General features: G+C 45.3%; 1 protein-coding gene across 8 annotated transcripts in view; it reads right to left on the reverse strand.

Annotated features, from left to right (window-relative positions):
- Nucleotides 1–10,886, reverse strand: part of STK4 (serine/threonine kinase 4) — a 99,236-nt gene continuing 88,350 nt past the window's right edge. Inside the window, exons 11-13 of one of the 8 annotated variants that reach the window (XR_001370329.2) lie at nt 4,355–4,523; nt 2,378–2,427; nt 1–540 (exon numbers count right to left, since the gene is read on the reverse strand). Coding sequence is in view for 4 of the 8 variants with exons in the window: in XM_014587492.2 (XP_014442978.1) it covers nt 4,365–4,523 (159 nt within the window). In the remaining 4 variants the exon portion in view is untranslated. Of the gene's footprint in view, nt 637–2,027; nt 4,524–10,688; nt 10,767–10,886 lie in introns of those variants that run through there. The other 7 variants (XR_334410.3, XR_001370328.2, XR_001370327.2 and 4 more) reach the window with 7 other exon arrangements.

Here is a 10,886-nt window from a genome sequence, read left to right on the forward strand (position 1 = left end):
TGATCCAAAAGACAGTTTATTTAAAACAAAGGTAACAAGGTATAGGCAGGAGGGAAGAAGAACAATTCTAAAATAAAAGCACACAGGAAGCATCTTAAAATTTTTAAAAGGGCGGGTGGGCAGTGGAGGAAGCTATGTCTCACACATATACAAACTGCCGACCTCAATTGATTATTTACATCCAAACCTTACAAAATAGCATTTCAAGTCAGCACTTCAGCCAGTGTTATTAGTTTCTGTTACAAAAAGTTAAAGCTACAAACTTCACATTTTTTTTTTTAATCTGTACATCAACAACAGCATTTAAGCTTTCTTTTTTTCCAAGTTGGTCCGAGTGCAAGCTGGTGAAAGATTTTTTTTCCCCCCAAACCCAAACAAGAACATGGATGCTAAAGACGATGAATATAATCCTGATGAAAATACAAACACAGTGCTTAAGAGAGGATGAAGTGGGAGTGGAGGTGTGGGTTGGCAGGAGCAAACTTCCGGTAAATAAGGAGCTGCAATCTTCAGAGGCAACATGGTTTGCTAGAAAGGACACTGGAATAAGAATCAGAAGACATGGATTTGAATCCTGGCTCTGCCATAGTCTAGCGACATGACCTTCAGAAACAGACTTGACCTCAACTTCCTCATCTGTAAGATAAAGATAGGAATACCTGTATTTCTCAGAGTAACTCACCTTCAATAGCCATAGAACTCAGGTGATCTACTTCTTTTTGAATAAGCTTTGGCATTTTGTATTTTTCGAGTCATTTGTCCATTTCATTTAGCTGTTTAAACTTATTAATATAAAGTTGATCATACTGTTATTTACTTTTTAATATCTATAGCAATGTCACTGCTCCCCCGATACCGAAAAGAGCTATTGAGTTTTAAATGGTATAATGTCTCTGGCACCTGGTAGGTACAAAATATACGTTTCCTGGTCTGAATCTATAGTCTCAAGGCATAGAGGCTCAGTTCTTCGATTGCTTCAGATTGCTGGGTCTATCTATCTATCTGTTCACCCATTTATTCACCTGTTCTCCCCTCCACCCCAGACACTCACTCATCTGACCAACTAGTCATTGGGAGAAGAGCTTAAACAAGGAAGATATAAATATTAGGTCGTCGGGAATGTCATGACATATTTTCCTATTTTTCTATGCAAAAATGCTTCATGACTTTTCCAACAACCAATAGAAATGGGCTTCAAATTTATTGATAGAGGAGAAATTAAGATATCTGTAGGTAATTTGAGGTTTTTTAAGACATGATTAAGTATGGGTCATCATTTCTTAGGAGAGAGAAGTGAGGCCTCAGAACGCCCCAGAAGTTTGAGTTGCAAACGCTGAAGCAATGATTAAAGCTCAGAGCTCAGCAAAGTCAAGCTGAAATACCTTGGATTGGAGCCAGCAGGTGGCATGGTGGTTAAGTTGATGGACTCCCACATAGCTAACCATGGTTGCATCCATACCCTAAGAAGAAGAAACAAACTCCCACTAAAAATCTTTTTAACTCACAAAGCCAAGAACCCCTGCCATTAAAAAAAAAAAGAAGACGAAGAAGCATTGGGACCAGCAGTTGGCATAATGGCTATGTCGCTAGACTCCCATGTAGTCGAACACAATTCAAGTCCCAGACCTGGTGGCTTAAACTCATGCCAGGCGCATGTGTGTGTGTGCCCAAGATCCTGAGAGGAGAATGGAGGAGAAGGGATTGTGGCGTGGCCATCTACCTGGGGGATTTCTTGCTTTTTGTCTCTCTGTCTCTCTCTGTCTTTCTGACAAGCATATGCTCCCTATAGCAAAAACCTCTCCAAAAAAAAAAAAGAATCTTGGATTTACTAGACTAGAAAAAAATAACTAGGGCTTGCTCCTCTGCCTTTATGTCATTAGAAAACAAATATACCTTGTTAGGAAATTTATCTAATCTAAAAGAAATCTTTCTCTGGCCAGAGGGCTCTGCCTAGCTAGGCTGGTGAGCAATAGTCTATTGGACAGGGGGATCAAGTGTGCACATGCTTGAAACAAAACAAACTCCACATCATGACCCAAGAACACAGACGGGGAAAAACTAAACTTCCTTTTACTTGGCTCTAGCTTTACTTGTTTGGGCAAGTACAAAGTTCTTTGTTTAAAAAAATAACTGAAGTGGAACTATTAATTAGCATAAAATGGTGTGAGAGTATGCACGCTCAATGTTTTGGTCTTTGAAAGGGACTTGACTGTCAAGAGTTGACTCCAATTCCGCTGGCTTCCAGCCTAAAAATGCCATTAGAGTTCGTCTCTGCAAGAAAAGGTGGTCACTTCTTTTCACAGACCTGTGTCTTCCCTTTTTCCTGTAAATATTGGTCTCCTACAGTGACGCTATAAATTCTGATTCTGCCACTTACCAGCTGTCTTGTCCTGGGAAGGAATGTCTCCTCTGGGCTCATTTCTTCGTCTATGGAATGGAGATACAGTACTGGACTCACAGGGTTATTGTGAGGTCTGGAGCTGACACGTGTAAAAAGCCTACCTAGCTCATGCCTGGAATATAATACACAGTCAGCAAATGCTAGCTGCCATTTATTATTTTGGCCAAGCCCTAAAGATCAACTGCCTCTTGCATTTTTAAAAACTTGCTTTAATCGCAAAGAACAGAAGAACGGGACTCTGGCCACAAAAGAAGAAAGAACATTCTCTGCCTTTCCATTGATTCCCAGGTTTGGGGAGTGGAAGTCCATACGGTGTCAAATTACAGTGCCCTTCCCTGCAGCCCAGTCATGGCCTCCCTATCTGAGGGGAAGAGATTAGAAGAAAACAAAAACCGATTTGTCTTTTCCAACTGTACACTAAAAGCCACATAGTCCGGAGCCATCCATAAGGGTGGCTCAGTGCCATCTTTTCCAAGACCCTCTGGTCTGCTCTAAGTCCTCAGTCTGCCTCTGTGGGTTCCTGTCTGTTTCCCAGCAGGTGCTGAAGAGCCCATGCACTCACCCTGGTCCCTCTGGGAAATCTCTTCACAGCCAGGACACTCACTGAAGAGTAAGGCAACAACAAGTTTCTGCTAGCAAGGTTCTCTGGGACAACTTCACCCAAACTGACACAAGTCTCTTCCCTCAGAGAAGGGGCTGCTTGCTTCCATGGCCCAGGAATGAGGAGCCCTGAGTTCTAGTTCCACAGTTATTCTACTTTGCCTTGTGATTCTGGGCCTGTCACTTCCCCGCTCTAAGCCTCTGTTTTCCCATCCATACAAGAGAGTCAGACTAGATGATGTCTATGGTCTCTTCCAGCTCGGCCATTCTGTGAGCTGGGCTGAGCCTCCTGGAGAACAAATCTTAGTTGGAGGTTTCCAAAAGAACAAAAAGAAACAGTCACATATTTGAATGCAAATCACGAAAGCAATGCCCTCCACCCCTGTCTGCAAGGGACGCAGAACAAAATGCCACATGTGACTTTGACATGAACGTCGAGAGCTCTACAAACCCTTTCCCTTTTGTGGACTGAACATAACCCCACGTGTGCTGAGAGTTCCTGGTAGGCCTGTCCCTTCACTAGATCACATCTCCTCTTAAGGCACTGGCAGTATCTGTGCTGCGACTGTAGGCGGTTGGGAGAGTGGAGAGGAATGAAAGGTGCTGAAACAGCAAAGGCCAGTTTGCAATGAGGGTGCCAGGCTTCTCCTGGCCACAAAGAGTAAACACGGACTCTCAAGGCTTCCCCCTGGACATCACCAACGGCTCCACAAGCCAGTGATGACCCAAACAAGGCTGAAGCCATGGTGAAAGAACTGTCCCAAACCTAATTTATAATGCAGCCCTGCAAAGGGTGAGGTTGGCTCCTGGGATTCGGTGGCTCCTTACCGGCCTCCCGGTGTCCTCTGCCCTCATGTTCCACAGTACCATAATCTTACGGAAAAGAGGCAGACTGTTTAAAACTGTACCTGTACAGAGATGCCACCACACTGAGTGGGGAATCCATTTATAACTTATATATATATATCTATATATATATGTGCATATTTATATAGTTTTTAAAAGTCTTCCAAAAAGAACAATTGAAAGCTATCAGGAGAAGAAAAACAAAAAGACAATGTAGAACTTTCCCAGCTACCACTCAACTAGGAGTCTCTGTTCCTGGGGTTTGAAACTCTGAGTTAAAAGCGCCAATGTAAATCCTCTGAAATGATATCCCTGACCATTGGAAACGGGCACGGCACGTCAGCCGCCCACAGTTAGGCAGCCCTGCCCATTGACGCACGTTCCTGAGTTCGCAAGGGGCTGTGGGGAAGCGACAGGGCAGAGGGCTGGCTAGTGGGCGCCAGGCCAGTGATCCAGGAGTCACCCGAGGCCTGGGTGGAAGGGCGCCCCTGTCCCCTCAGGGCCGACCTGGCCTCGCTCAGAAATTCTGCTGCCGCCTCTTCTTCGCCTCGATGGCATCAAGGATCGGCTGCCGCTTGGACTGGTACTTCTGCCGGATCTCTTCGATCTCCTGCTCCATCATGGGGTCCAGCGCCAAGAGCCTCTTCTGCAGGTCCTCCACCGTCCAACTCTTAAGCTACAAGAGAAGTGGGAAATCTCGTCACAGAAGAGCCCAGGTCAGTGACAGAACAGCAGTGAAGCACAGTCTTCCCAGGCACCGGAAGAGCAAAGAGATGGGAGGGTACCGCGGTCACACCAAGTGTGGGGTCCTGACGGTTAGAAAATGACAGTTCGTCCAGTGAAAATGGCACCTCTCAAAGCTTTCCAAGATGGTTTATCCCTGGGAGAGTTCTCAGGCCACATCTCTGGGCCTTGACCAGGAATTAACAAATAATACTTTCACTTCCCCCATCTTTGAAATTAATTAAGTATAAATTCATGGTTAGGGCATTCACATAAGAATAGCTTGCTGCATATAAAACAGCAGTTGCTGCCCAGTTTTGGGGCCACCCAAGTGTCTGGTGCACCGTGTAAAGACAGTGCCTGTCCCTCTCTGGACACCGCGCCGCGGAGTAGGAAGCTGGAGCGGATGGCCACACCTTCCCACGCCCTCTGTGTCTTGGCACTGCCACACTGATCATCACTAACATTTATAGAGAGCTAGTTCTATGCCAGGCAGCACTCGAAGCACTTGGTATGGATCACCACAGAAGGTTCTTGGGAATATAGACTCAATCCTTGGCCAGAGGTGAGGTGGGAGCAGGGGGCACAGTTGGAGAAACCCTGAAACTTCTGAGATTCCGTCTCCCCATCACCCAGAGAAAAAGACTTGATAGGTAACTTAATCATAATGGCTAGCACTTACAGGGCGCTTTCTGTGTGTCGGGTACTAACTGCGTTCCGTACACTGAAACATTTAATCCTCGTGACGATGGTGACGTAAGTACGTTATTATCCCCATGTTACAGGCGAACAAACTGAGGAAGAGAACAGCTAATTATCCCGCCGATGTCTCCTGACTAGTAAGGGGCAGAGAGGATTCAAACCCAGGCAGTTTGACTCCGAAGTATCTACCAGCACTGCGGGAGAGCAGACCAGCAAAGCATGGGTTTCGGAACCAACGCAGCCTGTATAGAAACCATGGCTCTGTTTCTTGCAAATGACATGAGACTGTGGCAAGTCATCCGCCTCGCCAGGCCTTCGTCATCTACAGAAGTGGGACAGTGGTGCCCACTGCGTACTCTGCAAGAGTTAAACACAGTCATGGCTGGGAAGTCCTTCGCACTGTGCTGGGGCATCGGGGGTGTGGAAGTGGCACTGGGTCTTCTAACCCTTTCTCTTCGCTGAAGCTCTGGGGGCACCCAGGGTCAACCTGTGTCTGCAGTTATGGTGTAGGTGGCTCCACTGTTGTCCATGTAGAGTGTTCATTGATTCCAAGCGAGGCCAGTCTTGGCTGGACAGGATGGGGATGAATGTCGCCTTATCCACAGTGGGTGGTGACACTTTATTCGTTACATTCGCAACAGATTAACAGGGGCAGTGTTTCAAGAACTCACGGGCTCCCCGAGGCTTACAAGGGATCTGTTGTGCCCACGTTCATAAAGTCATCCTCTCCCTCGGCCCCTTCCTGAGGCCTTAACAGGAAAGTGGTAGAGGAGGTAGGTGAAGGAGGCTCTTTCTGTCTACACTTCCTTCAGGGGGTGGGCTGTGAAGGAGGGTGAAGGGCTACAGTGGCCTCCCTAGAAATGGTTAGGTGACCTGTCACCACAGGAATTTTCCTTGGCCTAATTTAGGGAGGTTGTCCGAGAAGTGAGAAAAACCTAACAGTTCACGGAGAAAGGTTCTTTGTAACGTGAGAACGGAAACAGTGGAGCGTGTGGGGAAACTCTCAGCTGGAAAGTTGGGCTGGGAAAAAAAACAAAACACATCTTTCTTTCCAGCCTGTGGTTTTATACCACCTTGGAGGTTGGTATTCTTGGTCCAGACACGCCCCAAAGAGAGGTGGTTACCTAGTCTTTCAACTTTTTCATTTCCTTCACTAGAGAGAATACCCAAACCTGATTCTGACTGTTACTGGTAGTTAAAAACTTCATCTTTTCCATCATGGATCCTGAATCTGTACTGGTTGTGCAACCTTGAACCAGTCATTTCACCTCTTAGCTTCCGTCTGTTCCTCCGGCAAGTAGACGGTACCAGTTCTCCACCCTGGGCTGTGACGGGTGTGATGCTCTTAGCTCAGAACTTCATACAGCAGGTCTGGGGCGGTAAGCACTCTCTAACTGGTAGCTCTCACTGCTGTGATGACTGTGGCCGGTAACATTAGTTATTACTGTAACGTCTCTGACTATTCTTCCACAAATACCCTGTCCCTGTATCCTCTGATTCAAGCTAGAATCCAACAAGTAAAAGAGAAAATATTCTGCTCTGTTTCTTGCAAACAATGCCTAAGTTGTAGTTTCTTATCACATCTGTTAACTTAGTGACAGTTGGATAAAATATTTTTTTCGTTCATCCATTTGTCAAATATCCACTGAACACTTATTATTGGTCAGGCACTGTTTGAGGCACACAGGATACTTCAGTGAAACAACCTCCCTTCCCAAATCATGCCCTTGTGAAGCTCACATTTTAGTGGGGCGAAACAGGTAACAACAAACACAGACCATTAGCAATTCTTACATTAGAAGATGAAACATGCCTTGGGAAAAGGAAAAGTGTAGGAAGGGGAGCTGGGAATTGGGAGGGCAGAGTTGCTTTCCACTTGTCATTAGGATGAACAGTAAACTGCCAAAGGAGGAAAGTTACGTTAGTGGAACTGCGCTGACCTTCCATCTTGCTCTGCGACTGTGGACAAGCCCTTCTCCTCCGTAGGCCTCACTATCCCCTTCTGTAAGAGGGCTGACTTGAACATCGTGGCTGTCTTTCCGAACTCAATGTTCCTCAGTGTATGACTTATGGATCACCTGCCCCAGAACTGCTTGTTAAAAATACAGATTCTTGGGATCAGCAGATGGCATAATGGTTATGATGCTGGACTCCCATGTAGTCGATCGTGGTTCGAGTCCAGGACCTGGCAGTCTAAAACTCACACTGCACATGTGTACATGTGTGTGTGCCTGCGTGCGCGTGTGCATGCCCAAAATTCTAAGAGGAAAATGGAGGAGAAGAGATGGTGCTGTGGCCAACCCCCCTGGGGGGGCGATTTCTTGCTTTCTGTCTCTCTGTCTCTGTGATGAGCACATATGCCCAGTAGTAAAAATCTCTCTCAAAAAAATAATTATACAAATTCCTAAACATCAACCCAGAGCTACTCAACTAGACTCCTAGGGAGGTAAGGCACAGGACTTTACATTTTAACAAAGTCATTCAGCTATTTCTTATATATCTTCAAGTTCCATAAACATGACCCTACATCTTCCTTCTTGTTTCTCACCAAACGATTGCTGCCTGTCTCTGGTTGAAACCTTCTTCTGGGTCTCCAATTTCTGGGAAGCTTCGTTGCTCTTAATTCTAATCTGGAGGCAACATGCACTCCTGGCTACAGCTGCCCAAGGCCTTGAGGGCTTCAGTTACACCTGACCCATTAGGATAGAGTCCGTCGGGCACTGCGGATGCCCCATCACATCAATGAGATATGGATTTTCTGAAAAACAAGCTCAGACAATGGTTTCATGGGCCCAAGTGCGGCATTTCACCTTCCTGCTCCTTGGTGGCATAAATAAATTTCAGGTTGCTCTCCTGTAGTAAAATACAGTTCTGCCTTGCAGCCAGCACCCTCAAGAAGCAAATTCTCAAACCTCCTATCAGTAGCTTGACTGTCCTCACTTGGCTAGGGAAATACCACCATTTAGCATTTCATCTATCCTACAGGATTTCAGCATTCTATTACGGTCCAACATTTCTATCTTGAGCCCAGAATCCTCCTCTGAACTCCAGACTCACACATCCACATTAATCCTACTGGATAACTCGGCCCCAATCACCTTGGAAATTTGTGACACATTTAACACAAAATGCTCGAGTTCCACCCTTCCCTCATCCTCAAACTTCTTCTCCTTACTTGCTGGTCTCCCCCATCTCGTTAACAGTAACGCCATGCTCCCATGATCTAAACCACCCCGATCCTTCCCTCTTTCTCACCCCCTCCAGCCAACAGCAGTCCTTAGTGGTCCTACTGATCCCATTGCTGAACGACGGGTAGAACTCAAACTTCTTCTCCTTACTTGCTGGTCTCCCCCATCTCGTTAACAGTAACGCCATGCTCCCATGATCTAAACCACCCCGATCCTTCCCTCTTTCTCACCCCCTCCAGCCAACAGCAGTCCTTCAGTGGTCCTACTGATCTCATTGCTGAACATCGGATAGAACTCAGACCCAACCACTTTTCTTCTATCTCCACCTCTAATCTCTCAGTCCAGGCCACCATCACCTCACAGTGACAATGAAAGATTAGACACACGAGCCAGGTCATATCACCCTTAGAATTTCTATTGCACTTAGAATAAAATCCACCTTGCCAGGGTTACAAAGGCCCACTTCTCTGGCCTCACCTGCCCTCTAACTTCATTCCCTGTACTCTCCCCTAGCTCAGCACCCTCTAGTCACACTTTCTTTCAGACCTTCAGACAGGCCGCTCGATGGCCAATGCAGCTGATGATCCTTTTGTTTGGATGGTCCAGACCCACACCTTCAAGATCCTTTAGGTGTTGACTGAGACATCAATGCCTCAGAGGGTGAGAGCAAGCCTTTTCCGACCCCTTATCTAGAAACCTCCTGTCTCTATGCTTTCCTTTTCTTTTTTTCAGGTTTTTGCCCTAGGGCGCATGTGCTTACTAGAAAGAAACGGAGTGTGGGACAGAGAGAGGGAAAGTGAGACACCACTGCTGCCCATCCCCCCCACCCCCCCGGAAATGACCAAGTTGCAATCTCTTTTACTCCATTCTTCTCCTGTGATTTTGGGTACATCTTCTCTATCATTTTCTATCTCTTCCCCTTGTTTATTTCCTCCAAAATAATTATGTATCTTATAATTGTTTTTATTTATTATTATTATTATTATTTTACTTATCTTTCTTACTAGAATGTAAGTTCTATGAGAAAATGACTTTGTCTGTCTTGCTCACTAAATTCTATGGTTTGAATATGCCCCCCAAAGTTCATGAGTTAAAAACTTAATATCAGGGTCAGCAGGTATCATGTTAGTTAAGGCACTGGACTCTCATATGGCCAACTATGGTTCAAGTCCTAGACTTAACATCTTGCTTTCTCACTTTCCCTCTCTCTCTGGTGAGCACATATGACCTGTAGCAAATTAAAATGATATCAATAATACACATAAATAAAATTAAATGAATAATTCTTTAAAAAAAAAAAAAAACTTAATCTCCAAGGCAACAGTGTTGGGACCCTTGACCCCTTCCTTTTTCTCTTCCTCCCATGGATGCTTCTCTTGCCCGTCTGCCTTTTGTCATAGGATGACAGAGCGAGAAGGCCCTTACCAAATACAAGCCAGCCTCCAGAACTATAAGAAATAAATCTATGTTCTTTATAAATTACCCAGTCTCAGATATTCTGTTGTTACAGCAGCACAAAATGGAATAAGACAATAAACAACACTGGTTGAAGGAATGAATAAATGATCACTTCTAATCAAACAGCAATGAAGGCCACTGGAACAATAAGGCGCGCTTGCACTGAGCACCACTGTGAGTGGCAGGGCTCTAAGTAAGGTGCTGAGAGAACTCAGTGCAGAAAAACTAATGAGATGTGCCTTCAGGGAGCTTTGAATTTAAAGGTTACTCTGCTCGACATTTTTTTGAAACCAAAAGGACATCTCTGCTCACCTAATTAAAATGTCCATGTTCTGTACTGGCTGATAAGCAGCAGGTCTCCAGTCCTGGGTATGTCATCTCTAAGGGTACAAGTAAATTCTTTGTTCGGGCAAAAAAGAACTTTTCTATTGAGAAATACACTTTGGAAAGAATAAGATAATCAAAAGAGTGGGACACATGATCCTTCTGAACAAGAGAAAATGAATGTCAACCCTAGAGTTACAGGCTCAGTACTGAAGGTGGGTTATTCTAAAAAGAATGGATCAAGCATAGGGATTCCTGGCTCTTTTCCTGGGAGAGGTCACAGAAGAAAGAAGAAACTAAAATAAGCCTCTTAATCGTGGCTATTTAACGTGTCCTGACCTGTCGAGCACTAATCAACACATCGGTCATGGGTAGATGGAGAAGGATGGGCTCCGAGTTGGATGGATGGTACTGACGTTTTCTGGTTGCGCTCGCTCACTCACTACTGTCCAAAAAGTATCTCAGCTTCGCTCACCATTGCCTTTCACCCAGTCAGATGATGTCTGACAGCTGTCCAAGGACGTCTGAACAAGTAAAGGCAACGACATATATGCAGGTGAGATTTCTCTTAAAAAAAACTGTGTTCTCTGGACACATATCAGATCTTAAAGTAGGCATTTTTTTAAGTGCAAAATTCAGCCTCA

Source organism: Tupaia chinensis, unplaced genomic scaffold (genome assembly GCF_000334495.1).
Source record: "Tupaia chinensis unplaced genomic scaffold, TupChi_1.0 Scaffold000216_1, whole genome shotgun sequence".
Lineage (NCBI taxonomy): Eukaryota > Metazoa > Chordata > Mammalia > Scandentia > Tupaiidae > Tupaia > Tupaia belangeri.